Source organism: Corvus cornix, chromosome 5, assembly GCF_000738735.6.
Source record: "Corvus cornix cornix isolate S_Up_H32 chromosome 5, ASM73873v5, whole genome shotgun sequence".
NCBI lineage: Eukaryota > Metazoa > Chordata > Aves > Passeriformes > Corvidae > Corvus > Corvus cornix.
Genome location: NC_046335.1, coordinates 53,419,001 through 53,442,831, shown reverse-complemented (window position 1 = coordinate 53,442,831; position 23,831 = coordinate 53,419,001). Strand labels below are relative to the sequence as shown.

General features: G+C 43.9%; 2 protein-coding genes across 5 annotated transcripts in view; one reads left to right on the top strand and one right to left on the bottom strand.

Annotated features, from left to right (window-relative positions):
- Positions 1-1,358: 1,358 nt before the first annotated feature.
- LOC109950979 lies at positions 1,359-5,274 on the bottom strand. The gene is made up of 4 exons (XM_020584572.2): positions 5,248-5,274; positions 3,916-4,259; positions 3,756-3,838; positions 1,359-1,785 (listed from the first exon to the last, which is right to left on the bottom strand). Exons 1-4 carry the CDS (start codon positions 5,272-5,274, stop codon positions 1,565-1,567), a joined length of 675 nt encoding a protein of 224 aa, XP_020440161.2. The 3' UTR covers positions 1,359-1,564.
- Positions 5,275-15,237: 9,963 nt separating this feature from the next.
- The window catches only part of TEAD1 (TEA domain transcription factor 1), a 152,528-nt gene continuing 143,934 nt past the window's right edge, over positions 15,238-23,831 (top strand). For all 4 annotated transcript variants that reach the window (XM_010405303.4, XM_010405301.4, XM_010405302.4 and 1 more), the window contains exon 1: positions 15,238-15,339. The gene's annotated coding sequence lies outside the window, so the exon portion shown is untranslated. The remainder of the gene's footprint in view (positions 15,340-23,831) is intronic.

The window sequence follows — 23,831 nt, the reverse complement described above, 5'->3', positions numbered from 1 at the left end:
TTTAATATTCAAAGATGATAACGGACTGTTGCTACCGTTCCCTTGCTTTTGGTATGGGTTGTTCAAATGAATTTCCAAGTCCCTGACCTTCTGCATCAGCAGCACCATCTGCTTGAGAGTGACATTTTCTTCATCTTGGCAACCAAAGACCTGGAGTTACAGCTCTTTACACTTCTTTTTACCGTGCAGCAAAAAGAGTCTTTTGAAACAGAAAAAACCCCAAACCACATTTTTACTTTATTGTTTCATGCTTACCTGTGCAAGGTTATCCAGTGCAACCATCCAGTGCTAACTCACCTTTCAGAACAAGTTCAGAGCTGACTGCTGTCTGCACTGAGACCACTTAAGCAGGATATTGTCCTACAGGGGCTGTACGATTTGAGATTAATTTAATGGTGGTCTTAACTCATGTATTTTGCAAGGGCTTTTTTCTTTCACTAGAGTTAGGGGTCTGAACTGCAATTCCAACTGGGTCTGAAGTTCTCTAAAGGGCCATCTCTGTGCCACCAAGTCCTAGGAGAAATTGATGAAGCTTGGGTAAGTAAATGGTTAGTAAAAATCTCTCATCTCTCTAAAATGTATCCAAGTGCCAACATGAAGCTGGAAATCTTGTCTTTTTTCTTAGTCTCAGTCACAAACTTCCAGGAAATACAGTTTTTTAATGCTTCTTAGCAAAGGGTCCCATTTAGCCAAGTACTTTGTACCTGGATATTTCTGTGATGAGTAACTCAAACAGATGCACTACTGCTACAGCTAGGTCTCCATCAGTTAACCCAAGTTCCTTGCTGTTACGTTATTTATTAAGATGGTTATTTCTTGAACTGAAACTTGAGATACCTATTAACACTTGTTATGAGCTGAACAGATGGCTATATATTTCTAACCCCAAAAAATATGTTATGCAGCCAATACAGCTGTCCTGCCATCCAGAGGAGTCATAAAAATTAAAATAAGCTAAACTTTACCTAATTTATTTTTCATAAATATTTATTATAAATTTTCTGAAAGGCAGATTTTATTGCCCTAGAAAAATGCTAACTTTCATAATACTTCACATGCTGTAAAAGAAAATCCCAAGACAAGACATGCAGATCAATTCTAATGATGACCTGCAGAGCAGCAGCTTAAAAATTAGGACCTTGGCTTCCATAAAATGATCAGATATGGCCATTACACGGGCAGAGGGTCCAGAGCATGAGGTCTTGGCAAAGCATCTTTTGCCTCACCAAGTGCAGTTTCTGAGTTGGAGCTGAGCAGCACAACCCAGAGCCACTTCTGAGCTACTGAAGTAGCCTGAGTTGAGAGTGGAGGAAGGGCAGGATTGGCTGAGGATTTCTCTGGGAAGGTGTGAGCTGAGGTGGTGTCAGGACCAAGGGATCTGTCCAGAGTGGCCCCAGCCTCTCCATGAGTGGAAGGAGCATGAGTAGTGCTGGTGTTTGTGATGCTTCACTTCTGGCCATGCCAGCCTGGCACACAGTATCAAAGTAACTTTGTTGTAATGTTAAATGTTTTTATTATTTTTTACAGCCTCGGGCTTTATGGGATTTCTGTCAGCCAGCTGCAGTCATGACAACAATAAAAATACATGCTTGTTCCATGGATAGGATGCTGGTAAAGGTCTTGTACTGGCTGCCACTGGAACTGAAGCTGTCCAGTTGTCCAGGGAACAGGTGTGGGAGGCCAGCAGTAGGCTTGGCCAGCCTTGCTCCCAGAAGGAGCTCGGCCCATGCCGGCATGAGAGTAGCACAGAGCAGGTGAGTACCCCTCTTCTACAGTGGAGGGAAGCTGAAACACAAAGGGGTTAAAAGATTCCTTTGAAGTCAAGCCTCCAGCTAGTCCCAAAGCCATGAATAAAGCCACGCTTCTTCAGGTTCCACCAGAGCATTCCACAATTATCTGAGGGGTTTTTTCTAGTATCTACCACTAAGAAATGCACTGAGACCTATTTGTGTGTGATTGCAGTAAACCAGCCTGCGACTCTTTGGGGAGGAAATGCACAGTGAAAAGCTATGGACTGCAGAACTTCATTACTTCAGTCACCCAGAGTGCAGCTCTGACCAAGGGCTGCTCCACTTCCCTTCCAGGGAGGGGAAATGCCAGCTCTGCTCTGATTCCCTAGGGACTGATGCCTCTAGCACGAATGTGGCACTACAAAAGGCTGGCAGTAATGCCCACACAAACTGAAGTTTCTTCTTCAATGTCGAAACTTGGGAGCTGGGCTACACTGGCACTGAAGAGGTCCCTGATACTGCAACCCAGACCACCATATGGCCTGGTTACCCTGCAAAGCAGCTCTCTGGGACACCACTGAGGGATTTCCCAAGCCAGATTGCTCACCTGGCTCTCTCTGCTGCAATGTAGGTTCCAGCGAGGGTATTCTCATGCCTCTTCTGTAGGGCAGCATGAGGACATTTGAACACCTTTGGTTTAAAACTGCCCACTTCCATGGGCAAGGGACAGGAGAGCTGTGGATTAACACTTAACTTGATCTCACTGATTTTGGTCTAGATGTTAATACTGTTAAATCTGGAGTTTCACTAAGAGTCATTGCGAAGGTGCCTTCCCAACAGTTGTTGCTTGAAACAAATAGGGGCTACTGTGCTCAGAACCAAAGGCAGCAGCCTCATTTTAAAACTGACATCTTCTGAGAAAAAGAAAACAGCCTGCCATGTAGACAGAGCAGGGCTTCAAACAGTTTTGGGGAATTTATAGATGAAAGGAGAAATCTTTAATTACATTTTTTTAAAGCACAATAGTGGGATGTCCTTAGAATCACAGCTCACAACTCAGCTGGGCTGGACAGTTTGGGGGAGCGAGAAGTGAAAATGTGTTAACACCGTAGCAAACACAGAAGAAGCAGTCTTAATTAGATGATGTGTGATACCTTTTCCGTGTACTTTTCTTTGGTATGTTGTTAGGAAATGGGCCAATTTCAGGAACGCAGTTTTTAACTTTCACTACTGCAGTGGGGAAGCTGATAGCCTGTGCAAAAATATGGATCAGTATCCTGGGGATAAAACCAGACTGCGCTGACTGACACACAAAGAAATTGTCTCTTAAGAAACCAGAAACCTTTAGAACTGTAGGACTGTGAGGGATTTCAGAAAATCACTCAGTCTAGCCCTGCACTGAGGTAGGATCAAATACTCCCAGACCACCCTGGCACACGCACATCCTAACTTCCCAAAAACTTCCCGTGAGGGAAGCTCCTCTGGCCCACCAGTCAGGCTGTTCTGGTGTCTCACTAGAACAAACGTTCAAATATGATAATGTTACACATAAAAGTTGAACTCGATGATCCTTGTGGGTCCCATCCAACTCAGAATACTCTGTGATAGCTGTGAAATTAGATAAAGTGCATTTTTAACTTAAAATTTAGGACCTTTTTACATTGCTGGAGCAATATGAAAGGCCCACTAATGCAAGTGATAGCAGGGTTCTCAGTTTCTGATGGCATTTCTAAGGTTATAGACTGGAAGAACTTCTAAGTACAATGATGTTATTGGCTGCATAAAGAAAAGTAGATCACATACTTCATCTTTTCTCTGAGAGTGTTGTACGTACAATGCCAACATTTGTATTGTCTGGACATAATAAAAAGAACTGCCTTGATAACAAGAGAGGGTGCAAGATTCTGAAACCATCTGGCATGTATTTTAACACATACACAACAGATTTTTGAAGTAATTTAATTTTTTTCCCTCGTGCTTTGTGCATTGCGTCTTGCTCAGTTTAGCACCGAAGGAGAGCTTTACCTGTTGTGCGGCACATCCCACATCCACATGGAGCTGTACGGGTAAATCTGCAGCTCATCTCCTGCATTTCTGCCTGCCCTGCCCTGCAGGAGACAAGAGACTGCAGTCCCTCTCTGGTTTTGCTGAAAACAGGACAGGTCTTTTCCATTTCTTTCCCTACCTGGAATCACCTGTGGATATCCAGGCAGCTCCAGAGCCGCACGCCGCGAGTTTGCGGAGCAGCCCCGCGCTGCCCTGCTCCGTGCCCGTGCCCCGAGGCGGCTGGCCGGGACGAAGTGGGATGGGTGATGGGTGATGGTGATGTATTAACCCGCTGCACTGGCACACACAGGAGGCTGCAGGTGAGGGCGTGCCCCGAGCACAGCCCCGGGCTGCGGGCACGGCAGCTCTGCAGCTGCAGCGCCTCAGCCAGCGAGGCACCCAGAGCTGAGGGGCCTGAAAATCTGTTTTGTTGCATGACGCGCCATAATTGACAGCAAGGTATCTGGTCTTCTTCTCGAATGCCTATTCTTAAGGATGTTTTCTCGCGCTGTGAATGGAATAAACCAGTTCTGCAATCTGCTGCAGGCCCCACCCTGCCTAACCCTGGCTAGTTAACCTGTAACTGATTGCAAAACCGGTTTGAGTCACACGCTGAAGAAAGAGACGTAAATTAGCTTTTTAATCACTTAACTCCCCTCCTCACCAATAACATAAGCCATCAGTTGTTAATGGTGGTGCTGTAGAAGAGCACAGCATGTGTCATCCATTTGCCACACTTTAATTGATCTTTTCATGCTTTTGGAGATTAAAAATTAAGCAGAAATAGAAGTCCCTCCCCAGTCCTGCAGCCTGGATGCCAGATTTATACCCTGTTTGCAGGATTCACATGGATGCCATGAAAAGCTCTGACATAACTGAGCAGCCATAGTTCAGCTGATGTGCATTGCCTTGCTAAGCCACTGCAACTGGCTCACATTTCTGAGCCAATGCTCATGAGATGTTGGGAAATAGCCACAAACCCTTCAAACCTGGGCAGCAGAACAAGCCCATGTCTCAAACAAACAGTTTTTACTTACTGTTTTCCACTGGCCTGAATTAATGAGGCAGGTTAGACAACAGTCACCTAGAGAAAACAGAACAAAGAGGTATTGCAGTGCTTCATATGTAGGATGTTTATATTGATGTATTACTAAAACAACTCGATCCCATGCAAGTTTGTTTTCCCTGTTGTTTTGCTGTAACACATGGCCAGAAGGAGTCCAGCCTAGGGACTGAAAATGTAAAGTCAATGAGTGCTCCTTCTGAGCAGTTGTTCCTTCCAACTGGCTTTAGATTTCTCATTGCCTCTGGCCCTTTTTCAACTTTTAATTCTTTTATTGCAAAAGGGAGCAGAGTGAGCAGGAGTTACAATGCAGAGATACATTAATGTCTAATTCCCGTCCAGATGAAGCCAACAAGTGAATTTTTCCTGGGCTATGCTGAGGCCACACAACTGATGGAGCCCTCTTACCTTTTTGAGAGGTACACTGGTGGCCATGCTCCTGGTCTCATGGAAAGGGGAGATTATTTCCCATTTCAGTTCCCGGTTTGGAGGGAAATATCCGCTAACAGATATAATATCCACTAATCTTGCCGAGAATTCTAGAAGAAACCCACTGCTTTCTTCTGCAAGGAACACAGTAAAATGCAAATAGTATCTCTGAAGGAGAACCTACTATTCTCTCACAGAGCAGCCTCCTGCTAGGCAGTGATCCCTCCATGAGGTTTGGAGGAGTGGATTTATCTCAGGCAGAGGAGGACATTAAACTTAAGTTTCCTTCAGTGTTGAGTGGACTGAAGCTTAACTATTTTGCTGCAAGGGAGTGAATGGCAATGTCCCCTTCTTCCTCTCTGTAAAGCACAGAGGCCATCTGCCAGTTTGAAAAGCAGAGCAGAGACACCCACCCTCAGCAGAGGCCACTGGGGTCCAAGTCACAGCAGGAGAGCAGCTCCTGTTATGCCGAACAAGTGTCTGTGCTGACAGAAGGCAGGCCTCTAACTGGTTTCCTACGGATTTCCCTTTTAGCTGGTACTGGTACCTCTAATTTGCCTGTGCTGAGTCTCGTTCTCAGGCACCTGCCTTTTCCCAAGCATTGTCAAACACGAAAGCAAATGCGTCAGTCAAGGTTGCAACACTGAGTGTAGGGGAGGTTTATCCTTAAGAGCATCACGTCTGGGGTCACTTAGGCCAGTACAGAGAAAACATTTTAAAAAGGAGTGAAGGAAGAAGTATTCTCATGAAAAAATGGTGCTTTTGTTAAGGTTTTATTCAGGTGATTTTTTTGTGTGAATGACTCAAACAAGCAGTGGGCTGGCTCACAGAACCTTTTTGTGCTGAGGGGTGGCAGGTGGTGGTGTTCAGGCAGAGTTCAGCCAGGTACCACTACTCATTGCTAGTATGGACAAGAGGAGGATTAGTAAGATTAGAGGAGGAAACAGTGCCCAAGGAAGGGGTTACAGGCTTCTAATTTTGTCTAACTACTACCCAGGGTTTCTTCTTTACTTGCCTTTGGCTGTTAAAAGTGACTCAAACGCCTTCACTTGCCTACAGCTATGTATGTAAGGCCATTATTATTAATAAATCAAACTACTTCCCTTTGTATGTGCTTGGAAGGAGTTTAACGTGCTGAATGCTCTGCTGCAGCTGAGAACACAGCCCTTCTGAGTTTCAGTTCTTTCCAAGAGTTACTGATGTCAGTTTGGAAATACCTCTCTTTTACAAGCCATTTAATTGCTTACTTTAAAAATTCACTAAAGCTCAGCTGGGGCCTGATTTTCAGTGAACCTCAGTTCTGTACCCACAAGGAATTTAGATGACTCTGTGACCTCGTAGTAAGTGAATAAATTAGAAAGATAACTTTTTAAAACTATTGATTGTACCTGGAATACATGTGGGATAAAATATCTTAGGGCACAAAGAAGCTGTTCTCATTTAGAATACTTTGGAAGCTGACTTGGGAACAGGTTGGGAGCTTGGCTCTTCAGCTCTACCAGACACCAAAAAGTTGGAAGAACTACCAGAGAGGATTTTTATATGCAAATAAGAAAGAAAAAAGAACTACTCGAGGGCAGTGTGGTGTATGTGCTTGCATTGGGAAATTCTGAGGTGCTACAGGTGTATTTGGATGGTACAGAGATTTGCTGTTACCTTAGCTACTGTGAGGATTGCTCTGACCTCCCACTACATTTTCCAGTTGGTAAAAAGGAAATTCTAATGCTTAGGGCACAGGGGTGGTGTGAGGATCAACTGCTCAATGTGTATAAAGTGCTTTGAAAATGATAACTGTTATGTAATTGGAAAATGCTGACAGTTATCATCCATCTGGGACTGATTATGAAAAATAACAAATTAATTCATTTCCTCAGGATCTAGAGGGTAAAAGAAGCATAAAACAGACAAGGCTGTGCAGGTGGTAGAGTAACTGGGCTTGTGAGGTCAGCTAAGATGAAATCACATGTGAAATGAGGTCAGGATTCTCTATGTTTGTGATAAACATTTGTCCATTACATCATCTCATTGTTTGACACTTCTACCCAGCTCTTTAATGAGCATTTACAGGCCCTGTGACTCACAGGTGTGTGTGTCCCACGAACCTGTGACACCACTGTGGGCAGAGCACACGGCCCCAGGCTGGGAGCATTTACTGACCAGTGGGACTCGTGCTCGTCCCTGGCCTCCTTCTGACAAAACCTGGCCATGAAGACTGGACAGCTATTCCCCCACGTTTGGGAGGCGTTGCTCCTCCTGCAGGACACTGGTTTGGGATGGTCCTCCACTTGCATGGATCACTCCAAGCACTGGCAGTGTGTCCTGACTGGCTCTCGATGGGATGTAACACACCATGAGCATAGGAGCAACAAAGCCAGAACAAAGAGAGCATTTGCAATCAGGATTAAGCTTCATAGCAGCCACTCTATCCACTAGAGCTTGCAAAGCTGCAAAACTCTGAATTTTAAATGCATTAAACAGTTGTTTTAATTTCATTTAACACTGTCAGTCCAGTTAGTGTTTGTCATTTCTGGAACACGACAGAAAAAGCAGTGAGAGAAGAGACAGTCTGATGCTGAAATGAAAAGTGGGGATCCTATTCTGATGGGGTAGAGCACCACCCAGCCTCAGTGGCTCCTACATCTTCAGCTGGCTCTTTCTTACCCCTGTCTCTAAACTGTCTTCCGAAATACCGGCTAGATGAAAAGCATTTGTGGTTCCCCCTGGGAAGGATGAGGAAAGGTCGGGATTTACATGGTGATATTTACTACTACAAATTCTGTAATAGCCATTCCAGAAACTTGTTTCAGTGGTTCTCATCCCTGTGAACTGAGCCCATCTAACTACATACCCATACACCATTAGGGTTTCCCAGCAACTTTTGGAAATTTTTTCTTCTTTCATTACCAATCAACTCCAAATTAGTCTTCATAATTTTACTACCAAAAAACCATGTAAACCTGGCCTTCAAGGATTAGTCGCACTAAGGAATGCATTACCTCTCTTTAGATTTCCTTTTATACTCATTTGAACATCTAAAAAGTCAAGTTTAATGGGAAATAGGAATGTAGTCTTGTAAGAGTCCCTTTCTTTCCAACCCCCCCCCCCTTTTCCCATTCAAAAATAGAAAGACTGAATCCTACTGGGTTTGTGCTGCCTGAGATCTGGTGCTGTGCTCTCTCAGCTCCCCTGCTCTGTTCTGAACAAACCCTGAGCTTTGCAGGTGTCTGGAACTGGTGTGTATTCTATTAGAGCAGAAGAAAAGAGAAAATAATGCAGCAGGAGAAACTCAGGTACTTTTTGCAAGTCTCATTATACGGATGACATAGAAGAGTGTGTGACAAGAGGACAGATATCTTCTGACTTCTTCCCTCTTAGCAACATTGCCCTTAGCGCCTCTGCAGAGCTCAGACCTTCTCGCTTCTGTTTTCTCTAAATTTTATTTAACATGTGTGATTCTACATGCATTATGAGTGGAGAAATGGAAAAATCAGTGCAAAATAAGGATAACTGTATTCCAGTTGGGCCTTTAGTGTGCCAATCTGTCCTACCTGCCTTGCTCACATATTGGGTACCCCTGCCACGCGCATGAAGTTTGGGTTTGTATTTATCAGAACTTCCAGTGACACTGTGGGTTTTGTGTGGGTAAGGGCTGTGAAACAATTCTTCCATGTCTGGGACAGCTTGTTTTCACTTTAGACACTGTCACTTGTTGGTAGCCTTTCCTCATGTATGGCAAGCTCTCCCTTAGCATGTTGCTTTCCAGGGATTAGGTGAAGCGGCAGCCAGGGAAGTCTGTATCTGCTGCTCTTGGTGTGACAGGATCGCATCATGTCCCTGTGAAACTGCCTGGCACTTTCTCTAGTGAAACATCTTCCATTTCTTGAGATGGCAGAATGCCTCTGCCTGCAGAAGTCACCTGTGGAGTCATTTTGGTGAGATAAGTGGATGCTTGGGAACGACCTTGGGCAACCGATCTCGCAGCAGATGGTGCTTTTAAGTGCTTTGAAATATTCTTTGGATGTAGATTTCAAGCATGAGCCAAAGGAAGCCTCTAACGGTACTTTGGTGTTTAAGATAAACATTAAGGTGTCTTTCATTATTATTGTTACTGTTATTTTTATTGCTATTTGTATTATTATTATTATTATTATTATTCATGTGTCTAGATAAGCATGAAGAATTCCCAGAAGAGGTACCCACCTAAACTCCATTGAAACCAAAATAACTTAGGTACTTAGATACTGAAGAGGACTAAAAATACCTGCACCTAACATCAAGCATCTAAACACCATTAGAAATCTGGGCCAAAGTGAAGGGAGAGAACAAATTATGCCATTTGAATATTAAGCAGGCTGAGAAATGCTCAAAAACCTGATATTTTTATGAATCAAATAGATACTTTGGGAATTTGAATGGGAATTGTTTTCTCCTTTTTTTTTCTGCCAGCACAAAATGATGGGAACATCACAAAATTTGTAGTGCAAAATATATTTATTAAAGCCCAACCACACCAGTGGTTTTGATAGCAATTCATTTCAATCAGTGGCACTAGGAATTATTGCTGTCAGGAGAAGGAATAGGCTGCTGTGCCTATATTGTTTGCTCTAAAGCAGGACGAGAGCCACACCATTTTGGTGTTTGTGATTTCATCAGTGGGAGAAATACACAGCCCTGGACTCTGGTCGTGTCATTTTAAAAAGCTCTGAGTTCACCTTTAGAAATAAGCACCCAGGATTGTCTGAAATTATACATTTCCACTCTCTGTTCTATTTTAACTCAGTTGGGCTCTGAGGCCGTGGTTCATGTCCTGGCTTCCTCTCGACTCAATTATTGTAATTCATTATTAAATTGTTATTTGTTTTCATTCTTTACGCTGTCTGCTGCTTTACAAAGCTCAGCAGCTGGATTTGTAATATGGAGAGCTCTGTTCCATTACATTACAGCATCCCCACAGCATTTTTTTGTTGGCATGTTCAGCAGCACATTGATCTGGATATTTAATTCTTTGCACACTATAGATTAACCCTAATCTATGCACTGCTTTAAGCATTTCCTGGGATTAGCGGTTTTCCTAATCTGAACTGCAATCCAAATACAAAGTTTTAAAATTCTTTCAGTGTTTGTAACCAAAACACTGATTCCAAGTGTTGTTGAGCTTTGAGGTTCATTCCAAGTCCAAAATGGGCTCTGGATCTAGAATTTGCAAAGTCCGTCTTGTTTTCATCTGCCAGTGCTCTCTAAACAGATGAGAGTTCACTTATTCCTAGAGTAAGCAAGGAATTCTGTTAACCCTGTATCTTTGGGTGCTGTTTCATCTCTTGGAGACTTAAAGGCACCATCTGGTTTTGGGTGGCTGAGCTGAAATATGTAAGCCATGGTCCCTGTACCTAGTGCCCCCTGCTATCAGCGGTCTCATTAATAAAGACAAAAGTGGTTTCTGTACGTAAAGCACAGCCCAGCCTCCACCTTATCTCTAAGTGTGTTCACACTTGCCTCTGCCCCAGACTCAATAGGACTTGCACTCTAAATAGTATTTCTCTGACAAACGCAAGACTTGATTTTACTGCAGACCTTTATTCTCTAATTCTTTTGCTTGCTCTTTCTATCCTTCCTTACCTTACTCCTTTCATGGTGAAGTTAATTCCCTTTCCTCACTGCTGTCTCCTGTTTCTACTACTTCCTATTTTTTCTTTTCCTAAACTACAGTCTCCCTTGCTCTCCCAGCTGGTTTCCTTTCAGCTGTTCTTTCTGCCCCATCAATTCTTTTTCTTTTTCTGCTTTTCCTTTCTCCATTTTTATCACCCTTTTTTAAACTTTTTTTCATTTTTCCTGTCTTCTGTCTGTAGTCTCAAAAATTTCTCTCACTTTCTCTCCTAATTTCTCTGTCTTTTCTCTTTCCCCAATCTCTCTCCCTGAAGTCCTTTTATTGGCGTCTGTCTCTTGAATCTCATTCTTTCCCTTTCTTAACACATTTTCCCATATTCCCCACTTGTATGTCTCCTTTCTAGCTGAGATAAGCATTTGTCCCCAGGAAATGCCCCTGCCTGGGCTTGTCCCCATGTCCCTTTGTTTTCTCCAGCTTTTGTAATTCTCAGCGCACCTGTGTGCCTGGAGAAGCCATTCATCAATAAACAGAGGGCAGGCAATTCATCAAAGTTCTGTCTATGAATGTGCTGCCAATGTACCTTCCTTCTTTATCCATAGGGCCTCCAGAGCCTCCCCTTGTATGGAGAGGGTGGCTGGATGAACAGGCTGGCTGATACTGAGGCTGTTTTTACCATCTGTCAAAAGGCACAGACCTCTCTCTCCCCAGTATACCACTTTTTCCTGTCAGATATTCACAGGCATTCCAGGTACGTATTTTTTGAAGTGACTGCCAATGTGGTATGGCATGACATGACAGTCTCCAGGATATATGAGCCAGGAGGCAAGAGAGATCAATACTTGACAGACTTTCCCTACCTCATTGTTCAGAGGACACTGGTTTTGTCTGGAGCTTGCTGGCTGTGCTTAGCAAGGGCCGTGGTTTAGTCACCACACTGGTTTGCTGTTCATCCTGGCCTCAGTTCTGGCGGTTTAATTGGTATGTACAGTTGTCTGTGAGAAAGATATTGTCAGGACTCAGCCTTGAGTTGAAAACTGTGGATTGTGGAAGAACTTTTACATTGTGCCAGTGGAACGTTTCCAGTCCTCCGCAAGACGTTTGTTTTTGCCTTTCTTCCATGGGAGTATTTCTTCCTCTGAAGGACACTAACATAAAAAGCTTCAGAACCTCGGAAATAGAATAGTGTGAGCCTTCCCTGCTGCTTGCAGTTAACAGAAAAATATGCAGGCATCAGGTAAATTTAATTATTCTTCCACAATTCTGAACTCTGAATTGCGAAAGAGCTAGTGAACTGTCTGTCTGTACATACAGCAAACAGCTACAACCTGGTTTGAGTCTGATTTGTCTGATCCACGATGATGGCTGCAGAAACAGTCTTCTTTTTTTTTCTTTTCCACAAGGAGAGCATGATCCTGCAAAATTTTCATCCCTTTCATTTGTGAGAATTTGCTACAGGTAACAGGTTTCCAAACTCTACTTATCCATTGTCCAAAGATATGCTACTCTTCCTTCCCATGTACAGAGCTGTGATAACTTTTGGGCCCTGCACAGGCACAGAATTTAAGAGTCAATATTCTTGGTACTTCCTCTGCAAGCCTTATGGAAAAAAACCCACATTAATTTAAAGACATTTCACATTTCTGCGCATGCAGCGAGGATAGATGAGGGAGTTTAAGCCTAGTGACTGAAGAAATCTATGTTATAGATGTTAGGGGGCAATGTTTTGTCCTGTTTTTCTGTTCCAACTTCGGAAAAGAGTTGGTAAACTCTAAGTGCACTCAAGAGACTATGGCTTTTGTGCAGACATCTGCAAAGTGATTGAATTTTCCCAATTGTGCAGGCACTCAGACACTTATTAGACGATATTAATAGAACTATTTGGAAAGAAGGAGTGGAAGAGAAAAGAAATTCTGCATGTGTGAAGGGGTTTCTTGTAGCCTGTTTTGGGGAAGAAATTTTTCAGCCAGTATGGAATGGCGTGGGGGAAAAAATACCCTAAAATACATTCGTTTTTGCATTCTCACAGTCCTTTGACCAAGACCTGCTCAGAATTTGGCTTACCTTGATATTGCTACTTGTTGCACACTTCCCTGCAGGAATGTTTTAGTCAGTGTCATGAGTGTGACCAGTGGGAACCCTGCACCTTCTGCTTGCACTGCCTGTCATACACACTCCGTGCCTGGTCCACAAAGGTAAAAACCAGCTGCAGCCTCCCTGTAAACCACAATGTCATCTTGAAGTGGCTCCCTTTCAAGAGGCTCTCGGGTCAGTCACAGGCTACAAGGATGTCTGTTAACAGCATGGCTGTCTCACAAGATTGGTACAGGGAAAGCACCGGGAGAAGCGTGTTCCTGGTATTCACAGAAGGACACGCTGGGCATCCCTTCTCTGTGTCACACCGAGTAATACACAGGGCATTTATTGAGGATTCCACCAGCATGCCATGAACTTACATGCCGTGTGAACATGTAAATGCTGCTTGGTGACACTGACACCTTGTTCTTCTGAGGCTGTAATATGATTTTCCTGATAGCTGCAAACGCCACAGCCCTGCTGGGCAAACTTTCAAAGGTGGGTAGAAATGTGTGTTTGCACATCAAAACAGGCAATTTATTTCACAAACACCAAGGTGTCCAGTTATCCATTTTGCTTATGCAAATATGAATTTTCACAAGCACAACAGCTGTGCCTTCCCTGCAATTATTTCCATAAGGTAGTGGATTGTTAACTGAAGGAGACGTGCCTGTGATGGTGCTTGGGGAGTGTTTCTGGGGGATGGGTTGCACAAGTACAAGAAGGCTACAGATAGTCAGTCCAGTGGCACTTAGGCTCACTCATTTGGAGTGGTGCAAAACTGGCATTGCACAATCTGAATCTGGGGACAGTTTTATGAGAAAGGTCAGGATCTGGATTGTGGGTGAAGACTGTGGACCCCTGGGCCGTGTTATGTCCATGTCAGCTTGGGGTGCGATGTCTTCTCATCCCATGCTCTGGGGCTCTGTTGGGCCCTGGGGTGCTGTGCTGGCCTTTTGGACACAGAGCTGCGTTTCTTAGGGATTCGTGAGGGTTTGCACAGGGCTTTACAGGGCACCCATGGGTTGGATGTGAGTGCGGTACACTGAGCTTCCCAGGGGAGCCTCCCCATCCATTCCCCAGCTGGACCCCATGGCAGAGCCCTGTCCAGCGCATCCTTTGGAACTCTGTTTCACGGCACCGCACGCCGTGTTGCGGACCCCGCCGCCGGTCCATCGCCGGGCGCGCAGGACGGCATCGCCCCGCGGCTCCGCCGAGCGCGGTCCCGCGGCCGCCCCCGCTCGGCCGGCCCGGTCCCCTCCCGCGGGCTCCCCTATGAGGTCAGCGCGGCGCGGAGGCCCCGCCCGCCGCCCCGCCCGCCCGCCCGCGGCCGCAGGGGGCGGCGGGCCGCGCTCCGCCCCGCGGCCGCCCCGCTCCCGCGTTCATTTCATTCCTCCCCTCATTCCGCGCATTCCTCGCATCGCTGGCGCCGCGCAGCCCGGCCGGGAGCCCGGCCCGCCCCGCCGCCGGCCGGGCAGCAACTCATCCTCCGAGGGCTCCGTCCGCCGGCCCGCGGCAACCTACGGCCGCGGTATAAATAGTCAAGCGGCGGATTAAAAATAGGCGCGGGGCCATAAATAGCCAGGGCGGCCCGGGGGCGGCGGGCGAAGTTTTGCCGTCGGAGCGCGGCGCGCTGGCGGTGCGCGGAGGGGGCCGCGGCGCGGAGGTAAGAGGGGGCCGCGGGCGCGCACGCCGCCGGCGCTTTGTGCGGCGGGGCGGGGGGCCCGTCCCGGCCGGGGGCGGCCCGGGGGGGCCGGCGCCCCCGCAGGTGCCGGGGCAGGCGGGCCGGGGGCCGCGGCGGGGGCAGAAGTAGTTTCCCGCGGAGTTGTGCCGCTGCGGGGCCGCGGCCGGAGCTGCAACAGGCGCTGCCGCCCGCCCCGCTCCGCTCCCCCGCGCCGCCGCTCCACTTACTCGCCTGAGTCACCGCCCGGCACCGGCGCGCTCACACGCCGCTCGCACTCACACACGCACACACACGGGCTCCCCCCGCACACACGCACACGCGCGCACCGATCCTTGGCATTTTTCACATTTTTTTTTTTTTTTTTAACGCGGGGAAGCAGGAAAGCCGCGAGCAGCCCCGGGCTGGGCGCAGAGCTCGCAGCGCTCAGGAGCCATCCCCGGGCGGCCCGGCCTGGCGCGGAGCTCCGCTCGCCGCGCTGCCCCCAGTTTTGCCTCCCTCCCCTCTTTTATTTTCCTCTAAAAGATGAAAGAAGGAATGTCCTTTTTCGCTGCTTCTTCTCCTTCTCCAGAGCTGCTGCTGCCGCCGCTGCTGGTTAATTGCACATTCAAGTGGAAAATTTTCGGGAGTCAGCAGAAACATTGTATCCAAAAAAGACAAAGTCGCAGTTACAGCAACACCGAGGAGATTGTCCCTGGAAAACTTCCTTTCGGTAGGAACCGCAGGGTTTTTTTTTTCTTTTCTCGGCGAGGTTTTGAAGAGCTCCATCGCACAGCTGTCCCCGGCGCTGGTGCGGAGGGCCGGTGGCAGCCTTTGTTCGCAGAGGAGCGCTTTCAAAGGAAGTGCACTTCCAAGGGGGAGGGAAAAGTTATACAGTGCGGCTTTTGTACCCAAATTAAAACAAAGCGGCCCCCTCCACACTACCAAACAAAAACAGCGAGGCGAAATAAAGCGAGAGGAGGGGGGAAATAATGTCTGTTTTCACCAAGTAAAAAAGTTTGCGCTCCTACCTCTGTTGAACGCGGTCCTAGTCGTGATTTTTCTCCTCTTGAAATCTGTTTTAAGTTGAATGGTGTTACCAGTATAAAAATATTTATGAAACAATGAAATACCAGCCACCCACGTTTCTCAGGAGAGTTGTTAACTTATTAGAAACAAGTGCCTGCCTTTGATATGAAGAAATGAAAAGTGACCTCCAGAAGTGCTGGAAAGTTAGGGAGCAGTTCTGCCCTGCGCTCTCTGAATGTAAATGGCTCCCAGTATTTTTTAACTGTTCCGTGTTGAACACCATCTAGGCAAGAAAGGCCAAGAAACATCAGATTGTACTGGTGTTTTCTGACTTGAAATAGGATTTATAAGAAAGGTAAGCCTAAATGGCAGAGCCTCAGGGAGAAAAAGTACATATGCAGCTGTATTCCTGTATTAGCAGGAGCATATTTGCTTTCTCTTCGTGCTGATAAAGTTTAGAAATGCAATTTTGGCAGTTAGCGGTTTTACAGAGCTGTCTGACCTGGGTAATGGCAAAGCTGGGAGCTGTATGGATAACATGCTGCTCTCCCTAGCTGCATGCTCGGTTATTATGCAGCACATCTAATATGGAAATCTCTGTGGGAATGCCTCTAACAGGAAAATTCATGTAAATAACTAAGTGCTACCTGCAATTGAATATGAAAACAAAAATGGTTATAATTACATTAATTTAAAATTATGTAGGATTCTTCTTACAAGCCTAGATTGGGAATGTGTGTCTGTAATGTATGATGTATGCTATCTCTATAAATAGTTGGGGAATACCATTACAGAATATTAGATTGTACTGATGGTAAGATGGTGCTATTAAAAATGACACAGACCTGTATATTAAATTACTTCTGGGAGTGGGAGGGAAGCTTGCATGTTTGTTTGTATGTGAATATATATATTTTTATATACACACACATGCATCCTTTATCTAGGAATAGAAATACAAGAATTAATACAGTGGATGTTCTTGAAACACAAAATTGAAGATTTTATGTTTGGGTCACATTCTGAAGTTGCAAGTTTTTAAAATCAACTTTTTGAAATTATTTTCATTGAGGGTAAACACTTAGAGGTGCATTTATTTTTTCACCTTTGTGGTAAAACATGTCTTTTCACACTGCACTGGTGTTTAATTAGGTCATAAGGCATTTTCTATACCAGTAGGGATAATTCTGCATTTTATTTGCTCCAGGTTTTTATCAGCTGACCAAGCAGAAATTTTGGATGCAAAGGATTTCTTTCAATTTTTCTTCTTAGCAATCTAGAAATACCTTTGGAAAGTACTTTATCGCTAAACACGTTCGGTATATTTGGAGCATCAATTCTGTGTACGCCGCTTTGGTGAAGTAAATATTATTGGCCTTTTCAGCCAGGGCAGTGTAACAACAGCTCTTGAGATTCAAATTATAGTTTTATATTCTCCAGTTTCTTAGTCAGTGCTGAGTGGGGTGTATGCAAGCAGTGAAGCAGAGGGAAAATGTTGATTTGACAGGAGTCTTAGTAAAGACAGAGTGTGTTTAAAGGAGTTTTAATTAAACAGCTAGAAAAGAACAGCAGAAACTTAATTACGAAGTGGACCCGGCCGTGAGTGTCCAGCTGAGCGTGGTGATGTGTGGAGATGTGTGAGCATGTGTGTAGCGTGTTTGGTGTCATTTGGAACCAGTGGGTTTTTTTGTTGTTGTTGCTGCTGGATGCTGTAGTGGCTTTGGATATCGTTAAAGTGGTTTCTAGGCTTTGTTTGTCCATGCCTGAAAAAGTTCAGTTGAGTCACATGCAGAGGAAAAAAACATTTCTGCCTTCTTTCTGTTTAAGCCGCCTTTGTGATAGTATTGTAAGCAAACCTTCAAGGTAAGATACAGGCAATACAGGAATAAAAACTTCTGGAGCTATAGAGAAATACTGGTGTCTTTCACTTCAAAAAAAAGGGGAAGGTAAAAATATGCAGTCGTGTATTATGATACAGCTGTCAGCTTTCAATCTGTAAATTAGGATGGTTACACTGTTGGAAGAATTTCGCCAGAAGTAATCTGGTTTGGTGAGAAGGTGCCCAAAACATGGAGATTTACTGTACAGTTCTGAATGTGTTTGGGAGAAGGTTTCCTTCAAACCTGTTATGAACACTTGGTTTCTTACTGGATATACACCATACATATATATACACATCACTCATTCTATCTGGTATTCCTTCATGTCACTACTATTAATCCTGTACCCCTCCAGAGATGGTTTAAAAGCTGTCTTTCTGTAGTGATTCCATTTATTTAGGAAGAAAATATTTGCTGGATCCAATCCTTACTCAGGTTAAAGTGACCAGGATGACTCATAGGAATAAATATTTGCTGGATCAAATACTAAGATATTTACAGCATATGCTTTATGTACATGGTTAGTGTGATATTTGATGTCTAAAGAAGGGCATCTTTGATTTAAAAGAATACTGATTAGACACACACACTTATTCAAATTTCTGCACGGGGCTTATGTTCTGCTTAACTTGTAATCTGCCTAAGACTTGAAGGCAAATTTCTATTAACAGCTGATCATTCATTCCATTCGGGCTCTTATTCATAGCATGTGCAAATATGAGGTGAGGGCTGACTTTTTAGAAATCTGGTCTAAACTCAGGTTAATTCCACCAACTTCGTACAGCCTGTTGCTGGATTACTTTGGCTGGAATGAGGGTGTGAACTGGCCCTTTAAAAATGATTTTGAAGTCCCCAGCTCATCAGAGGGGCCTACCTTTTCATGAGAGAAATAGTCCTGGTTTCTGGGATTTGAGGTTTAATTACTGTTGTGTCGCCGTGTTGCACTTTGCCATTAGCGCTTGCCGTGAGCAGGGGTGTTTTATGTTCCTAAACTGCAGCCCTTTACTATTAAAAAATTATTGGAATCTCAACAAAATTTTAGAACTTTCAGGAGGTAAATCATCTCTCTGAAAGCAAGGGCTGTTAGAGGGTTTGTGGCAGTTTGTGAAAGTGCTGTATAATTTAAATTGCATCCTGTGATATATGAACAGATTAATGGCATTATTTATTGTGAAGCTGACTGACTCTAAGCTATGCTGAAGACACAGTTTTAGAAGAAAAATCTCTGCAATAAATTCCCACTTTATGACCATATCTTGCTCTCTGTTCTTGGACAAAACTCCTTTTGACTTTTGCAAGTGGAACAAGGATAGAATAATATTTCCTGGAATAATTTTGTATTTGGTTGTAATGATTGCTCACTTCCAAAACAGAAGAGAGTGAAAAGTTGCAGACTTAAGTCCTTTGAGGCAGCAACTTCAAATCTGCTCCTCAGATCTGTCACACAAAATTCAGCTGTTTTCTGATTTAATACAACAAACCTCTCGTTTTTGTATGAAATCCTAATCCCACTGCAATCACTGTGAGTTTTATCTGGCTATTGGTAAAGCCAAAATTTCTGTCTGTGTTGATGCAGATTCAGCAACTTTTATACTGGATCAGGTTATTAATGTTCCACCAGAATTAAATTAATTTCAAAATTGAATGTCAATTGAAGTCAAAATCCAGCTCCTAACAACTAATTGGAGATATTCTACCCAGGAAGTCTCAAAGAGTAGCCCATCATGTGCTTCATGCCCTCATTTGCTCGATGAATTTTTGTACATACGTCCAGAACGCGGTGGAAATCCGCAGAGGGTGTGAAGGGTTTGCAGACACTTGCCCGGTTGGTGCAGGGCTGTGACCCCATTTCCTGCTTCCTCCAGCCTGTGCCTGCTTTCTCAGAGACAGCCTGTTTTAGTTTGGCTCCTGTCCAGTTGAAGGTATCACCTACAACTTCTTGTTCTTTGTCTTCTCCTCACTGTTTACTGGAACAACGTGATTATTCCCCCTGCATCCTGCTGGAGCTTTGCAACGGCCTTCTTGGGTTTCTAGCCCTTGTTAGGTGTTCCCTAAAGTGTCGGGTTGGAGTCAGTCTGTGTGGCAGCAGGAGCACATGAGCACAGAATCCAAATTTATTTGCTAGCAGGTCAGGAGGTAGAATGTGAAATCTCCATGTGCGGGGAGGGGGAAGGGAAGGAAAGTTTAGGATTATGTGTAAAACTATTAAAATGCTATTGACTGGGAATCTAAAACAATGACGAGTGCTGTTGTTTTTACAGATACATGAACTGAAAACTGCTGCTAATGATGGGAAATGTTAATTATGTGAGAACATATTGAACTTATATTCTCTGGCATGAACTTTTTTAAATGCATCAACTATGCTGCCTTTTATGCGCACAGCTTTCTAATTATCATAATTCAGTACAGCTCTGGCTTTTGGAAAGAGTTCAAGTGCAATCTCAACTTAACATGAAAGGAGTTGTTTTTTTTTTAACTGAGAATGTTCAAGAACAATTTGGAAAGATAGTCTAAAAATGCTACATACTTAGCTGGGTATAAGTCAGAAAATAAATATGTTCCCATAACTGCCTATCAAAGCAGAACAGATTATTAGAACAGAAAGTTATCTCTTTTTCTCATTACGTCTTTCACACTCCTACGGAACACAGCTAAAAGCACATTTTCATAATTGAATCTCATAGACAGATCTACTCTATATTGATTGACAGTAGTTTTTATTTTGTCAATTTTTAAAGTGATTGAGTAGATCGCTGTGTTGTTATGAAAAGATTTTTTTGTCCTCAAGTAGTAAGATTTAATTTTTTAAAATAAAGCAGGAAGACAACTTTCATTATACTTTTGGTATTAACTGAACGTGTTTCTGTAACATATTCAAGTCCCATTGCAAATGGTCCTTACTGGTCCGTTTCCCTTGTCTTTGTGGAGCTTGAGGGGGTTGTAAATATCAGGTCTTTCTAAAGCACTCAGAAGTGGTTTGGGCTTTATTTTTTGTTGGTAGTTTTGTTTTGGTTGTGTTGTTTGGTTTTTTTTTTCCTAAGAGAGAAAAGTAAATTTCATGTAACTTGCACTTGAATTGTCCTTTCAAAGATTTTTTTTTTTTTGTATGTGATCAAATTGCTGGTTTCCACATCACACACTCCCCCCCGATTTTTTTGTCTTTTCCGTTACTACAGTACATGCTACATTTCTGAAATGCAAAGAAAGCCCCAGTGAAACAAAATGACTTCATTTGAGCTGGCACTTAAGAGTAGAATTCACTTCCATAGTGCTGAAATAAAAGAAGCCAAGTGTTTTAAATAGCCACTCCCCTAGGCCAGAGTGTTTTTAGAAAAGCTCATTGTCTAGATTTGAGCTGTAGCAGTATGCTTGCCTCTGTTAAATCTCCTGATCCAGACAGCTCGATTTCTAAAGTCGACATCTGGTTTACTCTTTGTTCACCTGTTTAAAAAAAAAAATGCAAATAGGCGAGTGTGCCATTGCCCTAGAGCTCTGCAAAAAAAATAAAAATGCTGTTGACAGTTTGTCAAATAGTGCTTCCAGTCTAAGACTGCAGTAGCCTATTGTTATGCCAGCAACAGGCAACAGAAGTTGTGGCACCATATGGCCAGTATATGCTTCAGATAAGCTATCTGTTAATTTAGCTTATCAGTAGTGTTTTGATATGCTTCGTGTTTGAATCGCCAACCAGTATGGCCTTGGGTATTTTTGGTGCCAAATTATTCCTTAACATTATAGAGATCACAATTATTCCCTTGGTGGAATCTCTCACCATTCATTCACCTCATGGTGCTGTGAACAGTGGTGCTTATTTTTGGAATTAGCTGGCATGGTTTGTTTGGTTTTTTGGTTTTTTTACGTGGTTGTATTTCTGTTGGGAGATTATAATTCAGGAGTGACATTTTGGTTTTGAGGGGAGAAAATGTCAGAACAGACGTTGGAAGAAAAGGTAAATTCATAGAGGTTTAGGGGATTAAAGCTTTTGTTATGTGTATCTCAATTTAAAAAAATATGGTGATGTGGGACAATAATTAATGGGAGAAAGGAAATTTTATTCACACTTAATCTATCACCACTATGAGTACATACATATTTTTTTTTGTCCTGAAGCTGGTTTACAGTTTAAAATAAAAAGGCAAAACTCTGTAAACAGTTTCATTTTCCACATCCCTGGTTTTACCTTCATTCTTTCAAAAAAATTAACCTTTAAAACCAGTCATGTCCCTGCATCTGCTGTCAGCTGATCTTTGAAGATTTTTTTTTTCCCCTGCTTTTTCCACGATCAACTGAAAGCCTTGGAGAAGACTGGAAGATTCAGTGGAAGTTCCTTCATCTTCCCCCTACCCCTGCCTTTCTTTGAGAGTCATTATTTTGTTGCAGGAGGTCTCCAGCCATAACTACAGTGTTCCATTCAATGCCTCCGTGGTGTCCTTAGGGTTGGATCTGTGCTGCTCTCTGACCTTGCAGCACATTCCTCTGTCCCCTGCCCTACAGGCTCAGTCTCGCTGTTCCTTGCAGGGCACCACAGCTGTCCCTGGTTGCCAGGACCCTCCTTTTCCCTGGGAATACACATACTTGCTCTTGGGCAGCACTTGGTTAAGCTCTCCTGCCTTTGGATCGCTGTGATTTTTTTGTTTCCCTCCTTTTGCAATCCCTCTTGGCAGGTCCTCCTTATCCCGCCTCCTGTGCTGCTGCTCACGGACATGGTGTCACTGTGGGGTCCCTTTGCCCATCGCAGTTTCTGCTGCTTCCAGTCCTTCCTGGCCCTGGGTATTGAAAAGAAAGGGCCACTTGTTCTTGTCGTGCCTTTCATGTCCAGATCCTTAATGACCAAGAAAAGGATTAGATTCTCTCTCAAAGAAATTTACAATCATCTTCTGAATCTGTTTGCTGACACCACTTTTTTTAGCAACGGAAAGAAGTCAAAGAGAAGCAAATTTTTCTCCTGTCCGTTTGGAACAGAGAAATATGGACAGTCTGAACAGTGGCCATTCTTTGCCGTTTCACTGATGTTCACCCAGATGAACTGCCTGGAAAGAGGCAGGAGCTGACACAGCACCCAGGAGCCAGCTGGATGGGCAGTGAAGTGATGCTCCCACCTTGCTGCTCTGCCTAAGCTGACATTGGCACCTGCAGAAAATGAGAAAGGCTTCCTGCCCTTGGCATCTGAGGCTGCTAAAGGGCTTCTGGTTTCTCTGCAGACATGAAATGTGTGTGTCTGTCCACTTACAGCCGGTTTGGGGGTCGCCCCACGTTTTAAATCTGTTTTGAATTCAGATTTAGAGTTCAGGTCCATGATGTGATTCATGCAGTTGGGTGACAGTAGCATTTTTTGGCCTCTGGCCCATTGCAGACTAGACCTGTGATCTCTCATTCTGGTGTGATTAGGGGCAAGGTAAGCAAAGACCCTGGGAAAGGAAGGGTATTGAGACTTTCAGCTCTCTGAGGCACGTGTGCATCTTCCCTGTGAGTTATTTCTGAGTGCTCGACTGTGAGAGGCAATTTTCAGTTCACTAATGTATCTAGTTACCACTCATAATGAGTATGGCTGTCTTTGGATTGATGGGTCCATTAAAACCTAACAAATCTATGTTTGTTTAGTACTATAAGATACGTATTTCTTATGGTTGTGGGGGTTATTTTGGTTAAACTCCAGAGCCTGTGAAGTTTCACTTTATTTGGTATCTCCTTGACTTGGCTTTACTGGTGTTCTGTTGGTTTCAGCCACTGCTTTGTGATAGGAAATCCACAGCTCCAAATAATGTGCATTTTGCTCATTAAATTGACCATCACTTATGCACAGTAATTTCTTGCTCTGCTTCTTGGCATATTTACTATATGCTTACTGAGCAGCTGTAGATAAGCAGTTGAAGGGGCACATTTGAAAGACAGTTTTAAATATGCAGCTTCCTATACAGATTCACTTTAGCCTCTAGCATTAGTAATAATTTTTGCTGGTAAAACAGTGACCCATAAATAACTTTATCATCCAAAATCTCTAAAAGCAATACAAAGAAGTCCAAAGGGTAGTAGAATTATTGTAGTTCTTGGTTGCTTGGAAAATTAACTAATATGCTGGCTTCTGAGATTTTGGAAACAAATTAAAGAACCCTTTTTTAGGTAGCAGGCTGCTTTTAATGGTTCTTCTGTATTAAGGAGAGTACAGTATTGTAGGTTATTTATTTCTGGGCATGCAGTACAGGGTGAAGAGCCTGCAATTCAGCTTGCAATGCCTCTGTGCCCTGAGGTAAACTCTATTTCACAAAGGGAATTTTGATTATGGTCTACTGCTCTGTAGCATAGTGGAGGCTTC

Coding starts and splice junctions, on each gene's coding strand:
- LOC109950979 (XM_020584572.2), bottom strand. CDS start 5,274: ATGGCCACCAGTGTACCTCTCAAAAAG. Junction 4,260..5,247: donor CCAGTGTACCTCTCAAAAAG/GTAAGAGGGCTC, acceptor CCTTAAGAATAG/GCATTCGAGAAGAAGACCAG. Junction 1,786..3,755: donor TGGGATGTGCCGCACAACAG/GTAAAGCTCTCC, acceptor TTTGTGTTTCAG/CTTCCCTCCACTGTAGAAGA.